Source organism: Aotus nancymaae, unplaced genomic scaffold (genome assembly GCF_030222135.1).
Source record: "Aotus nancymaae isolate 86718 unplaced genomic scaffold, 86718_ANA_hifiasm-v0.15.2.pri h1tg000053l, whole genome shotgun sequence".
NCBI classification, from domain to species: Eukaryota; Metazoa; Chordata; class Mammalia; order Primates; family Aotidae; genus Aotus; species Aotus nancymaae.
In genome coordinates, this window is record NW_026988467.1 from 21096253 (window position 1) to 21116109 (window position 19857).

General features: G+C 45.0%; 1 protein-coding gene across 2 annotated transcripts in view; it reads left to right on the forward strand.

Annotated features, from left to right (window-relative positions):
- LOC105708511 (NIPA-like protein 3) overlaps window positions 1-5231 on the forward strand; it is a 43613-nt gene extending 38382 nt beyond the window's left edge. For both annotated transcript variants that reach the window (XM_012439967.3, XM_012439968.3), the window contains exon 11: window positions 1280-5231. In XM_012439967.3, coding sequence (XP_012295390.1) covers window positions 1280-1479 — 200 coding nt within the window. In that variant the 3' untranslated portion in view covers window positions 1480-5231. The remainder of the gene's footprint in view (window positions 1-1279) is intronic.
- Window positions 5232-19857: the final 14626 nt, after the last annotated feature.

Sequence of the window (19857 nt, forward strand, 5' to 3'; positions counted from 1 at the left end):
GGTGTATTCCTGTTGGTCTTTGGCTGGTTTCCAAAAGTGAAACCAGACCTGCTAAGCCAACTCTCTTCCCTGAGGACAGGCACCTGTAATCCCAGCTGCTTGGGAGACTGAGGCAGGAGGATCATTTGAGCTCCAGGTGTTCAAGACTAGTCTGGGAAACACAGGCTCTACCTCAAAAAAAGAAAAATAAAGTGCTTTAACCCAGTGCACAGGGCACATTAAGCAGTTAGATGTCAACTGCTATTATCATCATAGTTTCATTGCATTCAATTTCTTATGACTCAACCTGAAGGCAGAATTTGAAGAGTCTTAATTCCCTGCAGGAAAAGTTGTCCTCAAAAGTAACCTAAATGGCTCACACCTGTAATCCCTACACTTTGGGAGTCCAGGGCAAGCGGATCACTTCAGCCCAGAAGTTTGAAACCAGCCTGGGCAACATGGTGAAACTCCATCTCTACCAAAAAACCACAAAACTTAGCCAGGCATGGTTGCATGCACCTGTAGTACCAGCCACTCAGGAGGCTGATGTGGGAGGATCGCTTGAGCCTCAGAGGTTGAGGCTGCAGTGAGCCAAGATCACTCCACTGCGCTCCAGCCTGGGCGACAGAGCAAGACCCTGTCTCAAAAAAAAAAAAAAGAAAAAAAGTAACCACATCCCTCCCGACCTGACTAGGGGAATTGTAGGATAAAGGTAAAGGAATTAAAGATTGAAGGCTTTGCCCTCAAATGTAAGTGGGAATCCCTCGTCAAAGTACCCAGAAGTAATAATAAGCAAATCTCACCTTCCCCTGTACGTGGACCAGGGACGTTAATGTTAAAGGCCAAGATGCTCCCTCTGGGCATCATAATGCATCTGTCACCTTCAGATGCCCATGACACAAAAATTACCCTCTTTCCTTGATGAAGTTTCCTGGATCCTGATTTAATTCAGCAGTGAAGTGTTGGCATCTACCACGTTCGAAGCACAGTGCTAGTTCCACTCCACCTGGGGCCCACACCAACATTCCCACCTCACTTCAGGCCAACTGAGGGTTCCTCCTGACAGCAGCTGGTCTGTGCACCTATTTCCTGAAGATTCATCGCTTGTTGCTTAGCAACCATAATAGTTCCAGTGTATATTTGTGGGTGTTCTCTTTTAAATTTAAAGCATTCAGGAAATTGACAATGCACATGATTAGCTGCTGAGCACTATAATTAGTGTGTGGTGGGGTAGAGGGAGATGCAGCCTCCTTGGCCCCCTTACCACGTAATGATGTGGGGAAAATGGATTTCATTTCAGGTATGCAGAACATGCATGATAAAGGGATGACTGTCCAGCCTGACCTCAAAGCTTCTTTTTCCTATGGGGCTCTGGAAAACAATGACAACATTTCTGAGATCTACGCTCCTGCCACGCTGCCAGTCATGCAAGAAGAGCACGGCTCCAGAAGTGCCTCTGGGGTCCCCTACCGAGTCCTAGAGCACACCAAGAAGGAATGAGACTCGCCTCCCTCGATTTATAACTGTTCCTGCCAGGCTGACAGTGGTTCAACCCTGAATCCTAAAACTTGCCTTTTACGTCTCATTTTGTTTTTAACTGAGAATCTACGGAGGATGATCTCAGAAAGCCTTTGTCTCTGGCAAAGGATGCATTATCTTGGTCTTGGAAATTTCAAATGATGAGGGTGGGGGATGGAAGCAGTATTCCAGGTGGGTGGGATAGAATTCAGCCTCTGCTGGATTAGCCCAGTGGGATTTGGAAAGCCTTTCTATCATCCTTGAGGATGGTAACTGAGCTTCCTCCGACAGCGACCAAAGGTTGCTTAGCTTCAGAGCTAAAACAAGGCAGAGAGTCTGCTGTTAATTCTCAAATCCAGGGAAAGGTTGGACACCTCTAAATCTCTTCTTTCTCCACCTCATGTGCATGCCTGATCTCTCCCTGTCACACTCCTGATGCCGTACCTGTGATAGCATTCCTGTCACCTTCACATGACAGGCTGGACCAACCCTGGGTGGAAGGTTCTGACATTTGTGTTTTGGAAATGTACACCTGCCTTCCAGTCATCTGTGCCCTTCTAGGGAAGATGTGCTTGATATATTCAAATTGGATCTACTCTGAAAACTAATTTGGTTTTGGTCCTGTGAGGACTACTTGTTTGTCTGCCCCCTGCCCCTAATGGAATTAGAAAGTTAGAAGGGGAATAATAGAAGAATAGGAGAGGGCAATGTTGCTTCAGTCCATTAAGGAAAAAAGTCCCCCTTACTCTTACAAAAGGTGATTGCACCACTTAAAAAAGAATAGGTAAAAAATATGACCGTTTTATGTGTTACTTGTTTCCTGCATACCAGTGCCCCTGGAAAGATGGGGATGCTCATTTCAGAGACAGCTTCTTCACCTGTCCTCCCATCTCTCCATTACAGAGTCACAAGTCAAGCTCAAGTTACTGCTTAATTTCCTTGAAATCAATAGAGACTCTGGGTCCTCATCCCCACGCATATAGGTCTGGGAGAAGCAAGCATTCTCAAAAACAGGGCTGTTGCTTTCTTTCTGGCTGCATATGTATGTGACTGTCTTCCCCTAGACTGATAGTATACTTTTGAGAGGGGCAGATAAGGGTTTGCAAACTTTAATGGGCATAAGGATCCCCTAGGAGTGTATGTAAAATGCAGATTCGTGCACCCCAACTGCAGACACTCTAAGTGGGACTGGAGTGGGGCCCAAGGGTCTGCATTCTTAACTTGTACCACCAGTGATTCTGATGCAATGCTGCAATCCTGAGATTTCACACCCGGAAAGCTTAATAATTTAAAAAGATGTTCTGCTAAAACCACCAGTGCTCCATGCACCCTCACTGGAAGTTTCCTCTCTAGGGTTCCTTTGGCAGGTTAAATAATCCCCATAGGATCTGTGGCATTTCTTAGAGCTACACTCACCACTTCCCTAGAGAGCCTTTAATAGGCATGATAACAGTGTTAATAGACCAGTGTTCATAGATCATTTATCTTTATTGATTGTGCTTAATACAGATTTAGTACCTTGACTTCAAAAACTGACATCTGTTGCCTGTGATAACCACTTCTGTATTGTGTCTTAACTGCCCAAGGTGGCAACAGACAGTGGGCTTTTCCTTAGGGTGGGTATCAACTCAATTCAGTATTTATAAGGCATTTACTATGTGTTAAGCATTTGGAAGGCCAAAGCTACAAAGACAAGACATAGTTCCTGCCCTCCAGGCCAGAAGAGGGAGCCACAAATACCCAGGAATCTCTGAGGGCTGTGAAGTGCGGTGGTGGGCCACAGAAAATGACAGTGATGGAGACCCTGCTAAAGGTCAGACCCTGGGCCCAAAGGGGTATTCAGAAGTGGAGATTATTTTGGCCCCACTCGTAGATGGGTGGCAAATCTAAGATTTGTACAAAGCATATGAAAATAGGGTGATCACCCCCGAGGCAGAGGGGCCAGCATTTGCAAAGGCACAGAGGTAAGAGGAGCTGGGCAAAGAAAGGAGAGCCAGGGATGGTGGTGGGAGACAGGCTTCAAAGCTAAGTAGAAGAAGCTGGGCACAGTGGCTCACGCCTGTAATCCCAGCACTTTGGCAGGCCGAGGCTGGAGGATCACTTGAGCCCAGAGGTTTTATATCAGCCTCGGTAACAACAAGACCTTGTCTCTACTAAAAATTAAAAACAACAACAACAACAACAAAAAAAAACTGGGTGTGGTGGTACATGCCTGTGATCCCAGCTACTCAGGAGGCTGAGGTTGGAGGATTGCTGGAGTCCAGGAAGTCAAGGCTACAATGAGCCATGATCACACCACTGCACTCCAACCTGGATGACAATGAGACCCTGTCTCAAAAAAAAAAAAAAAAAAAGGCAGTGGAGATCAAATCATGGAGGATCTTGAATACCTGGCTAAGGAGTTTAAAGTGTATCTTAGAGGACATGGGAGCCATTGATGGTTCATGAGGAAGAGAAGGGCAGGATCAGCACTGATTGAAAAGGAGGGCTTGTTCAGCATGGAGGAAGAATCAGAAGGGGGAATCAGTTACCTTCTTCAAGCCTGCAAGAACAAAAAACACAAAGTGGAAATTAAAATCAGTTTTCACTGCTATTTATATATTTCTCCTTTCCCAAGTGATTTTTCTAAAGCTGGGAGTGGGGGCAGGAGGGAGAAAGAGAAGGTGAGTAGGGAGGCTATTTAGATGTGCCAAACCTAGGTGATCAGTAATAATTTGGGCATATATTTGCTCCCAAACTTATTCTTCCCTCTTCCTTCCCTTTTTTTTTTTTCTTTTTTTTGGTATGAGCCTTTTAGCCTTGGAGCCAGCTTTCTTGAGATGAGTGAATGAAAGTGCTTTGTAATTTCAGGTCTGCTGCAGATCATGGGGACAGCGCTACCCAGGAACTGCTTCTGCGACCTGGGAAGCTCCCTTGCCTTTGGGTCTAGGGCAGAGGCATCATCCCACAAAGCTGAACCATGAAAGGGCCAAGCAGAAAGTTAGATGGTGGGTTCCTGAGTGGAAGCCACGCACAGGTCACTTGAGTAGTCAGGAAGAACAGCTGATGTGGAGCCATTATCTATCATGGGGTGGTTCCTCCCAGTCTTTGTCCTGTGGTATAAATGGACTGTCTGCTGATGGCCATACGCAGCACTGGCTGTTAGGATGGGGAAGGGATACCTGGGAACCAGGCGTGCCCAGGCATCAGATTTCCACTACTCACGGCTCTGACTTCCCCAAGCCCTCTTGAATGCTCCAAGCAATGTTAAATATCACACCTGAATCTCCTTCCGAGCAGCCCAGTTACCTAAAGCAAGGTCACCAAACTTGGGTTTAAACTTCAGTTGCCATCGTATCAGGCTTCAGGTTATGCACTTCGCAGTTTGGAGTTGAACGCTGGGTGGAGAAGGGAGGACTGACTCCCCGTTGCTTTTCTAGTGGAAACCAAACAGTTTGATGGCGCTGTGCGGATGCAGGACTCCATCAGGCTAGTGTTGGAGAACCAGCCCTGCAGCCTTCCTTGTGAATTCCAAATCTGTTCCAACACTGGCCAATAGGCAGAAAAAAGGTTATTTGTGTGTTTCTATGAGAAGCTGTGTAAATGAAGTCACCATGAAATATATTCTGTGCAGATGCTTATATTTTGTTAACTTCCTGACTAATATGGCATGTCTTATTTTTCAAAAAAAAAAAAAAAGTACTAGGTGCGAATAACATTATGAAGTGGTATTTAATTAAAAATCCATGCAGTGACAGCTGAGTTCGTGTCTTATGTTTGGCTGATACTTCCAAGAATTATCTAGAACAGTACTGTCTAGTAGAATTTTCTGTGATAACGGAAGTGTTCTATGTCTGTGCTGCCCAATATGGTAACCACTGTCCACATGTGGCTGTTGAACGCTAAACGTGGCTAGTACAATCAAGGAACTGAATGTTTAATTTTATCTAATTACATTTCCATATGTAGCTTGTATATTAACAGTACAGATCTAGAGATGCCCATAACTGCAGTTGAGACTGACTTGAGCTTCCCTGGTGGCCCTCACTGTGGTTAAAAGCACAGACTCTCTGTCTACACTGCTTGGATTTGATTCCTGGCTCTCACTTGTTAGCTGTGTAGCATTGGGCAAGTTACTTAACCTCTCTGTGCCTCATCTATGAAACAAGAATAACAGCATTAAGAAAAGAAGAAAACAAAAAAAACAAAAAAAAAATAAATAAATAAAAAAATAAAAAAATAAAAAAAAAGAATAACAGCATTATTATGGATTGTTTTAGGGATCGGATGAGTTAGATGTAAAGTCTTGGAACTGTATTGAGCATCCCATCAGGACATTGTATTATATTGAAACTGTTTTTTTTCTCTTTATTCTTTTTTAAATTATATAATGAACACTTTAAGCATTTCTAAGCACATATGTCTCTTCATTCTGAGTTTCCAATTTACAAAGGCAGGTGTAGTATGGTACCAGTATATTTATTTGTACAGTCACAAAAATACAGTCATATATATATATCCTCGTATATTAAGCATTTATGCCACATGAAATATTAAGACTTCATATTTACATCTCATTTCTCCTTTATAACAGTTCCACGCGGTAAATTTTAATCTTATCCTCATTTTACAGATGAAGAAACTGAGACTGGCTGGGCATGGTGGCTCATGCCTGTAATGCCCACACTTTAGGACGCCAAGGTGGGAGGATCGCTTGAGCTCAGGAGTTTGAGACCAGCCTGCACAACATAGCAAGACCCCATCTCTACTAAAAAAAATAAAAATAAAAATTAGCAGGCATGGTTGGTGTGCGACTATGGTCCCAGCTACTCAGGAGGCTGAGGCAAGAGGATTGCTTGAGCCCAGGAGATGGAGGCTGCAGTGAGCCATGATTGCATCTCTGCACTCCAGCCTGGGCAACAGAGAAAGACCCTATCTCCAAAAGAAAAAGAACTGAGACTCAGGTCTCATAGCTGGTGAACAGCAGAGCCAGTATTTGACCCCAGGACTGCCTGACTCCAAAACCTGAGCTCTTCCCTCTACTGTGCTGCCTTTCCTGGTGTGGGCAAGTGGGATTTTAGTGGGAGTAAGGTCTGCTATGCGTTAGGACATCACGTGTGGCCCAGTTTCAAAGGAAGGTGCAGACTTGAAGGACAGAAGCTCATTAGCTGAGTCTCTGGGACCATGTTTGCAATGGTCTCACCTGCTAACCAGATGAGGGAATAAAATTCAGTCTCACAGAGCTGGGGGGAGTTTTAGAATCATCCACGATTCTCAGACGTTATTTCATGCAACAACAGTACAATTTTAAAATAGAGATTGACAAAGAGTTACTTTTTATAGTTACTCTTCTTCTCAATTTTTGTTGTTTATTCAGTTATTTTTATTAGTTTTTAATTTTAGTTTCATTAAATAATAAAATATTTAGATTGAGATTGGCAAAAGGTTATGTCGTTAATCTTGTCCTCATTAATTTTTTTCAGTTTTTATTTTACTTTTTGGTTTCATGAAATAGTAAAAATTTTTAAATAAATAGAAATTGGCAAAAGGTGAACTCTTTTTGTAGCTCATCCTGTTCTCTTTAATGTTTCTTATTAGTTTCACTACAAAATCAGCTTATTACTTTCACTACAAAATCAGCTTTCTTTTCGTTCAAACAATAAAAAAGGAAACAAAGTCCAAGACTTGTTTAAGAAAAAGATGATGTTTGGTGCAGCAGCACCGTGTTCTATCATGACCTTATTAAATGTCAAAATGCACCAAGCAGAACATTTAAAATTATAAATATCAAACAACTGCAGCTGGGCATGGTGGCTCACTCCTATAGTCCCAGCACTTTGGCAGGCCAAATTTGGCGGATCACCTGAGGTTCAGGAGTTTGAGACCAGCCTGGCTAATATGGAAAAACCCTGTCTTTACTAAAAATACAAAATTAGCTGGGCATGGTGACACACACCTGTAATCCCAGCTACTGGGGAGGCTGAGGCAGGACAATCACTTGAACCTGGGAGGTGGAGGTTGCGGTGAGCTGAGATCACACCATTGCGCTCCAGCCTAGGCAAACTCCATCTCAAAAACAAAACAAATGCAAGCCAAGAAACAAACATTTTCCCATTGTGATGCCATAAGGCACTCAGGTAGGAGCATAGTTCTGTGAAGGCTGCCCAGGTATAATGAGAGAAAATTCACATGGCAGCCAGAGCATTGATTTCTGCCTTCTCCAGCTTATACTGAAATGTGAGGCACTCTGGAAACTTTGATGCACTTAATTCTCAGGATTACTTTTTAAAAAGTTAAAAGACACAAAAAAAACAGAAATCCCTATCTTTAGCTCTCCTGTTTGTTTTTTAAACAACAGCATCAGAAATACAGCTATGTGGTTATCCCTACACTCTGATCTTACAAAGCTCAGCTGTGTAGGTCATCTCTGTGTCGGGATGATACAGGAAACTAGACAGCAATCTCTTATATTGTCTTATAATTATGAAAATATCTTCTTTCAAAATTGTCAAGTCACAAATGTGTCTTCGTATGAATGAGACGAGGCATCTTGGCATATGTTCACGTACTATTTGTTGTTGTTGTTGTTGTTGTTTTGAGATGGAGTCTTGCTCTGTCACCAGGCTGGAGTGCAGTGACGCCATCCTGGCTCACTGCAGCCTCCACCTCCTGGGTTCAAGCGATTCTCCTGCTGGGACTCCAGGTGCGTGCCGCCACACCAGGCTAATTTTTTGTATTTTTAATAAAGACAGGGTCTCATCATGTTGCCAGGATGGTGTCGATCTCCTGACCTCATGATCCACCCGCCTTGGCCTCCCAAATTGCTGGGATTACAGGCGTGAGCCACCGCACTCGGTCTGTTTTTCCCCTCTCCCTGAGACGGAGTTTTGCTCTTGTTGTCCAGGTTGGAGTACAAAGCCGTGATCTCGGCTCCTTGCAATCTCCACCTCCTGAGTTCAGGCAATTCTCCTGCCTCAGCTTCCTGAGTAGCTGGGATTATAGGCGTGCACTACCATGCCCAGCTAATTTTTGCATTTTTAGTAGAGATGTGGTTTCACCATGTTGGTCTGGCTGGTCTCGAACTCCTGACCTTGGGTGATCCACCTGCCCCTGCCTCCCAAAGTGCTGGGATTACAGAAGTGAGGCACCACGCCCGGCCACTATTTGTTTTTCCTGTAAATTGTCCATATGCTTTGCTCATCATTCTATGGCTCTTTCAATTTCTTATTGATTGCAAAGTGCTCTTCGGTATCAATTAAACTTTTCTTTGTGAAAACACCTACAATTATTTCCCTCCAGTTTGTTACTTGCCTTTCAATTTGCTTGTAGTATTTATATTTACTATGAAAAAGACTTTTTCTTCTGTGTTTTTTGTTTTACATATAATTATTTCTATATATATGTTACTTACTTATGTAAATATTTGTATTACATACTCGAATGTCTTGTGTTTTATGGCTTCTGGTTTTTGAATCATAGTTTGAAAGGTCTAACTTACTCTAAGATTCTAAAAGAATTCCCCATGTCATCTTTGAGTAATTTTAGGGTTTTTTTTTTTTTTTTTTTTTTAATGCTGGACTTACTAGACAATAGTCTGGTTGTATGTTTACATCTGAAAAGCATTTGGAGTTTTTTCTGCTTCACAGTGCAAGGTATGGATCAAACTTTATTCTGCCAAGGTAGCTACCAAGCTCTGACAATACCATTTATGGAAGAGTCCAACTTTGCCCTAAAGAATGGGATGCCACTTCTATAATACACTAAATATCTATATTTTTGAGACTTGCCATTCGGTTCCATTGGTCTGCCTATACATTCACCAATAATACTGTTTCAATTATCGAGGCTTTTCAATATGTTTTAAAATCTGTTTGGACAAGTCTCAGGTCCTTGCTCTTGTTCAAACTTATTTTGTCGAATTGGAACGTGGAAAGGAAAAAAAATACCCTACTATCCTGTAATTTCATTTAAAAAAGATTTTAACACCAAGATAATAAGAAGAGCAAAATCTCATAATAGAGAGTAATCCTTTAAACTGAATAATTTAGCTTTATGAAAAACGTCAGACATTGTCATGATTTGCCTATTTTGCTGCAGGCTGCTAAGATGGGACCAGCATTGCAGAGCCACGCTTGGTCTTGGTACACGTGTAAGGAGAGGGAGGGCCTTGGAGAGGATGTCACTGGCTGGTTAGCTGCAGGCACAGAACTTGAACTCAGATCTTAGGATCTCTGGTCTTGTCCTTTTAACACCTCCTACATCCTACGCCCACTACCTTTATTGAGCTTTCACTCTGAACAGGCACTTTACATACATTACGTATTTCCTTCTCACAATGGCCCCACAAGGAAGCTGTTCAACCCCTGTTATATGATACAAATGTGGAAACAGAGGTTCAGGGAAGTTCAGTAATTTGCCTAAGGCCACCTGGTGGGTAAGTGGCACAGCCTGGATTCAAATCTACATATGACTGACTTCAAAATCTGTATTTTTTAAAAATTCAGTCTTCTACATATCAATAGGCAATAATTATTTTAATTTCTTTATTTTTATCTATTTTTATTTTTTTTTTTACATAGAAACTTCCTTGGATTCTGAGTAGTGCAATAGCTATTGTCAATCTTCATAAACTCCCTGGGCCAAGCCATCTATCCTTTCATTGATATATCTAGTATATCATTTCTTTTTCTTTTTTTCTTTTTTTTTTTGAGACCGAGTCTCACTCTGTCTCAAGGCTGGAGTGCAGTGGCGCAGTCTTGGCTCACTGCAACCTCTGCCTCCCAGGTTCAAGCGATTCTCCTGCCTCAGCCTCCCCAGTAGCTGGGACTACAGGCGTGCGCCACCACATCCAGCTATTTTTTGTATTTTTAGTAGAGACACAGTTTCACCATGTTGGCCAGGATGGTCTTGATCTCTTGACCTCGTGATCTGCTAACCTTGCCCTCCCAAAGTGCAGGGATTATAGGTGTGAACCACTGCACCCGGTCTTTTTCTTTTGGTGGGGGGTGGAGTTTTGCTCTTGTTGCCCAGGCTGGAGTGCAATGGTGCAATCCCAGCTCACTGCAACCTCTGCTTCCTGGGTTCAAGTGATTCTTCTGCCTCAGCCTCCAGATTAGCTGATATTACAGGCGCCCGCCACCCACTTGGCTAATTTTTGTATTTTAGTAGAGACAGGGTTTCACCATGTTGGTCAGGCTGGTCTCTAACTCCTGGCCTCAGGTAATCCACCTGCCTCTGCCTCCCTTTTTTTTTTTGAAACAGGGTCTCTGTTGCCCATGCTGGAGTGTAGTGGCATGATCATGGCTCACTGTAGCCTCAGCCTTCCCGGGCTCAGGTGATCCTCCCACCTCAGTCTCTCAAGTAGCTGGAACTACAGGCACACACCACTAAACTCAGCTAATTTTTCTATTTTTTTGTAGAGATGAGGTTTTGCCATGTTAGCCAGGTTGGTCTTGAACTCCTGGACTCAAGTAATCTGTCTACCTTTGCTTCCCAAAGTGCTGGGATTACAGGCATGAGCCACTGTGCCCAATGTGTATTATTTCTTTATTTTATTTTATTTATTTATTTTGAGACAGGGTCTCACTCTGTTGCCCATGCTGGAGAGCAGTAATATGATCATGGCTCACTGCAGCCTCGATTTCCCAGGCTCAAGTGATCCTCCCACCTCAGCCTCCTGCGTAGCTGGGATTACAGGAGACACCACCATGCCTGGCTAATTTTTAATTTTTTCTGTAGAGATGGGGTTTACTGTGTTGCCCAGGTTAGTCTCAAACTCCTGGACTCCAGCAATCTCCCTGCCTCGGCCTCCCAAAGTGCTGGGATTATAGGTGTGAGCCATCGCACCTGGCCCAGGTATGTATCATTTCCTAGGCAGTCATGTCTATCAGGGTCAAGTCAGGAGACAAAAGCCACATCAGTTATTGGAACAGAAAATTTAACATAAAGAATTGTTAACTAGGGTTGGGCGCAGTGGCTGGTAGCTATAATCCTAGCACGTTGGGAGGCTGAGGTAAGAGGATTGCTTGAGCTCAGGAGTTCAAGACCAGCCTGGGCAACATGATGAGACCCTGTCTCTACAATAAATACATACTTAATTGTTAACTAGGTATACATTTTTTCCACAAGGTACCTGAAAGGGTAAAAGAGGGCTAAGGTATTGTGGCGAGAGCACTGTCAGAAGCAGCCACCCCTAGGGCTAGGGGAAGACAGGAAACAGGTCGGAATCATTAAAACACAGGTGCCTGGAGGAGATGCCCTTGTAGCTGCAATTCAAGCACTGAGGAGGCAGTCTCACTAACTGATGCTATGTCTTAGCCCCATAAAAAAAAGACCCAGACCCATGAGGCTCTGGATGAGCCCTGGAGACCACAGGTTGAAAAAGAGATACTCCCTGACCTTAAGTGGGAGAGAAAAAAATTATTTAACCATGGCAAGAGTATCTGCTAGTGGTTCCTGTTCAACATGGCAACCTAAGCACATACATTCACCTCCTCCTGCCCCAGAGTGGCTCTGAGCTTAGCCAGTAGGTGTGAAGAACAAGTGTGCTATGGGCAGCAATCCGGATTAATGGGAAGACTACTTATAGGTCCGGTGGACACATAACAACATCGGCCCCAGAGGGAACTCTAAGAATTACTCTAAACAGTGGAAGATAGTCAGGTGCAGTGACTCATACCTGTAATCCCAACACTTTTGGAGGCCAAGGCAAGTGGATCACCTGAGGTCAGGAGTTTGAGACCAGCCTGGCCAACATGGAGAAACTCCATCTCTACTAAAAATACAAAAAAAATTAGCCAGGCACAGTGGCACACACCTGAAATCCCAGCTACTTGGGAGGCTGAGGCAGGAGAATCATTTGAACCCAGGAGGCAGAGGTTGCAGTGAACCAAGATCGAGTCATTGCACTCCAACCTGGGCGACAGAGTGAGACTCCATCTCAAAAAAACAGTGTCAGATTTGGCTGTGGACAGCCCATGGCGGGGATATTGGAGCAGGGGGCGAGGGAACGAATGGACCTCCAGCTCTGTTTTGTCGGGAGACAGACCCGTGGAAAGCTGAAACCGAGTCCTTCAGCAAATGACTTGTCCCAAGGCAGCCTGCGGCTCCATGCTCACATACCTGAAGAGGAAACCCATGGCCAGGCCCTGCTCACTTCTTCCAAGATGAAAATCTCCCCTCATACTCAGGGGATGACGGTAGGCCTCTGGGTAAACAAATGCACACAACTGCAAAGGAAATCTCTAGTAAGCAAAGTAGCTCTTTATTCATAAATGGGATTGTCCACCAAGAATTGCTGAGACCAGCTCGGTCGTGGAGACCCCAACCCAGGTGACGCTGAAGGAATGAAGAAACAGACACAAAGATAGAGTGCAAAAGTGGGAATCACGGCTAACAGCATTCTGAGCTGAGAGCCCAGAGCAGACTCTGACCCACGTCTTTATTCTTTGTGCACAAGTGATTATTTTAACCAAGCAGGTGTTCTATGTTTTTTCATAGAATAAAGATAAACTAGGCAGGCAGCTAGTGCCTGTTCACTACTAATTAAAGATAAACTAGAAAGTATTCTTTATGAGGGAGCAATGGGGGCAGGGTCATGTATCCTGTGTTTTAAGAACTGGTTTAACTGGTGCATGACATCTATATATTGTTTACCATTCTAGACTGCCCTGAGCAGTTTTCCACCTAGGGACGGCTCGATGTTCCTAGCTGTCATTTCTCAGTAAACAATATAATCCATCACACACATCAAGGCCTGTTCCTATCAAAGAATCACAGGACTTTTGAGGAAATTCAACAGTTTGTAAGCAAGAGACTAAAATGACTGAGGCCAGGCACAGTGGCTCATACCTACAATTCCAGCACTTTAACAGGTTGAGGCAGGAAGATTGCTTGAGACCAGGAGTTTGAGACCAGCCTGGGCAACATGGGGAGACCCTGTCTCTACAAAAAATACAAAAAATTAGATGGATGTGGTGGTGCACGCCTGGAGTCCCAGCTACTCGGGAAGCTGAGGTGAGAGGATCACCTGAGCCCACTGAGATTGAGGCTACAGTGAGCTATGATCACGCCACTGCACTCTAGCCTGAGCAACAGAGCAAGACCTTGTCTCAAAAAATTTAAAAAGTAAAATAATTGAGTTCATATGAGAATGCCAGGATAATGTAGACAGGGCAATGGTTCATTAAATTACCTTCTCTATTTTATGTCTCTGCAAAGTTTTTTTTTTTTTTTGAGACTGAGTTTCATTTTTGTTGCCCAGGCTGGAGTGCAATGGCACAATCTCAGCTCACTGCATGTAACCTCCACCTCCCAGGTTCAAGAGATTCTCCTGCCTCAGTCTCCCTAGTAGCCAGGATTACAGGCATACACCACCATGCCCAGCTAATTATTGTATTTTTAGTAGAGACGGGACTTCATCATGTTGGCCAAGTGGGTCCAGAACTCCTGACCTCAGGTGATCCACCCGCCTTGGCCTCCCAAAGTGCTGGAATTACAGGTGTGAGCCACTGCACCCAGCCTATGTGAAGTTTTCATAGTAAAAAATGAAAAACAAGTGTCACTGAGCACTTCCTAGGAGCTAAGCACTGGATATACAGTGATGAAGGAGAAAGTGCCCCTCCCCCATGCAGAGCAGTCAGAAATTAAAGCACACCACATAAAGTGTGGTGAATGTTATCACTGAAGGAGCGATGGCATTTCACAGCAGCAGGACTAAGCAGGAAGCGAGAGAACCAAGAAAGGAAAATGGAAGCTGTGGGGGTGGCCCTAGCAGCGACAGAGCAGGCAGCGTATCTCGTGCCTGGAGCTTGGGCCTATCCTGAGCTGGTGCCCAGGACCCAGTGCAAAATGAAAATGGAGAGGCCCTTAGGTCAAAAACCAATAAAAACTGCCATCAAGGGACTTTTAAAAGCTTTTTTCTCTCTTTAACAACAGTCTCTAGACTTTTTTTTTTTTTTTTTTGAGACGAAGTCTCACTCTGTCACCAGGCTAGAGTGCAGTGGCACAATCTCAGCTCACTGCAATCTCCACTTCCTGGGTTTAAGCGATTCTCCTGCCTCAGCCTCACGAGTAGCTGGGACTACAGGCACGAGCGCTACCACACCCAGCTGATGTTTTTGTATTTTTGGTAGAGACAGGGTTTCACCGTGTCGGCCAGGACAGTCTCGATCTCCTGACCTCGTGATCCACCTGCCTTGGCCTCCCAAAGTGCTGGGATTACAGGCATGAGACACCACTCCTGGCCTCTCTTGACTTTTTAAATGTGCTACTTAATATCATTTTCAGTAAAGGCAAATTAAAACTTTAAATGATTAGCATGAATTTTTTACCCATTCCTCTTTATTTTTTGCAATACCCATTAAATGCAAATGTAAGAGCACTTAACTTATATCTGTAATCACTGAAAGTATAGAATTTGTGTTTCATAGCTCATACATATGTATTTTGTTCTTACCAGAACAGTGAGAACCCTGCATGAAACACATTCAGCTGCTTTTATTTCATTTATTAATTGCACATGTGCTACCACTGCTCTCTGCCTTCGGCTTGCTGATGAGTAAAGAAGGACTAAAAGGAAACGCCAGTGGTCCCGGCTACTCAGGAGGCCGAGGCAGGAGAATCGCTTGAGCCCAGGAATTTGACTCTACAAAAACTAAAAATTATTAGCCAGTTGTGACACACACTTGTAGTCCTATCTACTCAGGGAGCTGAACTGGGAGGATGGCTCGAGCCCAGGAGTTGAAGGCTGCGGTGAGCTATGATCACATCACTGCACTCCAGCCTAGGTGACAACAAGACCCCAATTCTTGAAAAAAAAAAAAAGGACTGAAAGGACAAGGCAGTGTGGGTTGCCCCACCTTTTCCTGCCTCTCTGTGTCATCATTTTCAGTGTAAGCAGTTGGCTGACAAAGGAGGTAACACTAGTAAGGCGGACATGATGGGGCTCCTTGTCCATAGCCTTCTTTGTGTGTTTAAAGAGAGTGTGGGTTGGAAGAGAAAGCATGACCTCCCCATTATGCCAGCCCTTCCCCACCAAATCGTACACATAACACACTTACCTTGTTTTTTTTGTTTTTTTGTTTTGAGACGGTATAATCTCGCTCTGTCACCCAGGCTGGAGTACAGTGGCCTGATCTCGGCTCACTGCAACCTCCGCCTCCCAGGTTCAAGCAATTCTCCTACCTCTGCCTCCTGAGTAGCTGGGATTACAGGTGCCCACCACCATGCCCAGCTAATTTTTGCATTTTTAGTAGAGACAGGGTTTTACCACGTTGGTCAGGCTGGTCTCGAACTCCTGACCTCAGGTGATCTGCCCGCCTAGGCCTCCCAAAGTGCTGGGATTACGGGCATGAGCCACCACACCCAGCCCTTGTTTTGTTTTAACAGGGTCTCGCTCTATTGCCCAGGCTGGAATGCAGTGGCACCATCTCAGCTCACTGCAACCTCTGCCTCCTGAGTTCAAGTGACTCTCATGCCTCAGCCTCCCAAGTAGCTGGGATTACAGGCAATACCATGCCTGGCTAATTTTTGTATTTTTTTAGTAGAGACAGGGTTTTGTCATGTTGGTCAGGCTGGTCTCAAACCCCTGGCCACAAACTATCCATCCGCCTTGGCCTCCCAAAGTGCTGGGATTGTAGGTGTGAGCCACTGCGCCCGGCCATCACACACTTACCTTGGATGTGCTTTGCGCGCATGTGATGGATCCAGCAGAATTCGTGCTCAGGGGCATTGTGAATGCTATATGTGAATGGGCAGCAAAAAACAGCAGACACATGCGCCAATCTGCCCAGGGCTGCATCGTCCCATCTGACTTTGCTTACAGATGAAAAAATATTCAGAGATGAGATTATTAAGGATTTCAAGATGATAAACGCAGGGCATTGAACCAAGTGTGAGGCCCTTTAGAGTGTGGGCACCTGCACAGCCCACAGTGCCCAGGAAGCAGGCCCTGGATATCTGTCCAGCAGGGGCCTTTCCAGGACGCTCAGCCAATGCCAACTTCTTTGGACTAAAATTAACAAACTGGTAGGTTCTCAGTGTGAAAGCTGCTCCGAATCCAGCTCAAGACATGCCTCGTCTAAGAGAAAGAGCCCATTCCTAAAAGTTGTAGGCATCCATTTCCATCAAAATAAGTTATAGTAATTCAAAGAGAGAAGGAAAATAGACTCTGGTTCTGTGGGCATTTGCAGTACAATGCTGCCTTTTTAAAAATCAAAGACCTTCACAAGGTCAACAGTTCGAGACCAGCCTGACCAGCTTGGTGAAACCTCGGCTCTACTAAAAATACAAAAATTAGCCAAGCATGGTGATGTGTGCCTGTAATCCCAGCTACTCAGGAGGCTGAGGCAGGAGAATTGCTTGAACCTGGGAGGCAGAGATTACACTGAGCTGAGGGCACACCACTGCACTCCAGCCTGAGTGACAAAGCAAGACTCTGTCTCAAAAAAAAAAAAACAAAAAAAAAAACAAAGACTTGTAAATCAAGAAAAAGCTCAGCACTGCATGGGAAACTTTTGAAGTAAAAGAGATACAGATGGCAGGACTCTGAGTCAATTCACTCCAAGCCAAATCACCCAACACCAACAGCCTGACTTGTCTAATATCCTGCTTGGGTAAATGTCTAATTTGGCTGGGCACGGTGGCTCATGCCTATAATCGCACTCTGGGACACTGAGGTGGGCAGATCACCTGAGATCAGGAGTTCGAGACCAGCCTGGACAACATGGCAAAACCTGGTCTCTACTAAAAATACAAAAATTAGCCAGGTGTGGTGTTGAGCGCCTGTAATCCCAGCTACTAGGGAGGCTGAGGCAGGAGAATTGCTTGAACCAGGGAGGTGGAGTTTGCAGTGAGCCACTGCACTCCAGCCTGGGGAACAGAGGAAAAAAAAAGTTTGTCTAATTGATATTTCAATTGGACCCATATGTCCCAGGCCTCACCAGACCATGACTTTGGCTAATAATGCTTTTCCTTTTTATATCAGATGATTCCATCGCAAGCTTCTAATAGCTGGAAATGAGCCCACCTCAATGTGGCATTTTCTCTCCCCCACCCCCATCTTCTGTTTTTTGGAGACATTCTCAGGGAATGCTTTGAGTGTTCCATGCACTCTACAATATCTCTTGGGTTTTCTCATCTTCCTCAGCTATTGTTGCCCCTCAAGACCAGCACACAGCAGCCCCCCGCTGCTGACCGCCAACTGCCAGGGGCTCCCCACCTGCTCTGCCTTCCACCATGGGTCTTCCCCACAAAGCAGGGCACAGGCCCTCGGCAGACCCTGGAAATGGCTCCGTGTGAGACTACAGGCCATGCCTAACCCGAGGGTTCCCCACCCCTAGCCCCCATTCATGTAGGCCTTCATGGCTCAGGGCCAGCCCTCTTTCCCTCCACCAGGAATCTCCAAGTACCCAAGAAGCCAGACCTGATGGATTCCACTGGGCCCAAGTCTTTTCTCAAGAACTTAACTTACATCTCCTTTCCCAAAGAGCCCAACACAGCTGGCCCTCCCAAAGAGAGGCAACTCAAGTCTTCACCCTTAAAGTCAGAAAATATTTCAGGCCAGGCAAGGTGGCTCATGCCTGTAATCCCAGCACTTTGGAAGGCTGAGGCGGGAAGATCACTTGAGGTCCGGAATTTGAGACCAGCCTGGGCAACATAGTGAGACCCTGTTTCTATAAAAACTACTCAGGTATGGTGGCCCAGGTATGGTGGCTCACACCCATAGTCCCAGCTACCAGAGAGGTTGAGGTGGGAGGATAGCTAGAGCCCAGGAGTTGGAGATAAAGTGAGCTATGATTACACCCCTGCACTCCAGCCTGGGCAACAGAGTGAGACTGTGTCTCAAAGAAAAAGAAAAAGAAAAAAAAAACATTTCAAATGGTAGATTATTTTCAGCCTCAGATTTTTTTTTGAGACAAAGTCCTGCTCCATTGCCCAGATTGGAGTGCAGTGATGCAATCGCAGCTCACTGCAACCTCTAACTCCTGGGCTCAAGCGATCCTCTAGAGTAGATAGGTGCTCAGCACCTTGCCTGCTAATTCTTAAATAATTTTAAACATTTTTTGTATAGGTGAGGTCTCCCTATGTTGCCCAGGCTGGTCTCAAACTCCTGGCCTCAAGTGATCTTCCCACAAAAGTGCTGGGATTACAGGTCTGAGCCATCACGCCCAGTCCAGAATTTTTATTCAGGTCTTCACCAAGTACCGCATTACCGTCGGAAAGGATGATGTCAATCCAGCCCCCCAAGCCACAGCAACATCAAGGCAAACGCTGGCAGCATTTGAAAACACTCAAGGGGCTGCATGTATTGCAGCAGGACCATTCACCATGATCTCTGGTTTGATGGCTTAGGTGGGCTTTCAGCATCATCTAGATCTTTTGGGATGCTGTCAGCAGCATAGGTGGAAGGAAGACCACGTGGCCTGTCAAATCAGAAGCACAGGGCAGGACACTGGGAGGCAGCACAGCATCATGGGAAAGGGAGCCAGGCTCTGGCGCTCACTCTGTGATAACCTTGAGAAAGTACATAACCCCTCCAGGCTTCTGTTTCCTCATTTGTAAAACTGGGATAGTAATACTGCCTTCCTTGTAGGTGTTTATAAGGACTGAATATAGAACAATCCCTGGCACATGGTAAGGCCTCAATAATGTTAGCTGTTAACTGTTTTTTGTTTGTTTGTTTGTTTGAGATGGTATCTTGCACTGTTGCCTGGACTGGAGTGCAGTGGTGTGATCTTGGCTCACTGCAACCTCCACTTCCCTTGTTCAAGCGATTCTCCTTGCCTCAGCCTCCCAAGTAACTGGGATTACAGGCGCCTGCCACCACACCCAGCTAATTTTTTGTTTGTTTTGTGTTTTGTTTTTTGTTTTTGAGATGCAGTCTCGCTCTGTCACCAGGTTGGAATGCAGTTGTGCTATCTCGACTCACTGCAACCTCCGCCTCCCAGGTTCAAGTGATTCTCCTTGCCTCAGCCTCCCAAAAGCTGAGATTACAGGCGCCCACCATCACACTTGGCTAATTTTTTTGTAATTCTGTAGAGACGGGGTTTCACTATGTTGGTCAGGTTGGTCTCGAACTCTTGACCTTGTGATCCACCCACCTCGTGATCCACTCACCTCAGCCTCCCAAAGTGCTGTGATTACAGGCGTGAGCCACTGTGCTCAGCCAATAAAGTTAGCTGTTGTTACCATGTTTCTTTAAGCCATGGAGCAGTGTAAGTACAGACGCAGCCACCAGGCCCAAGGCAAAGAGCATCATGCCTCCCTTGTAGCTTTCTGCATTTCATGTGGGTCTTGGGGCTACATTTTGAACACAACAGGGAGGGAGGGGGACTATGATTCCAAAGATATTGATCCACTTTTCGATGGCCATTTACAAGT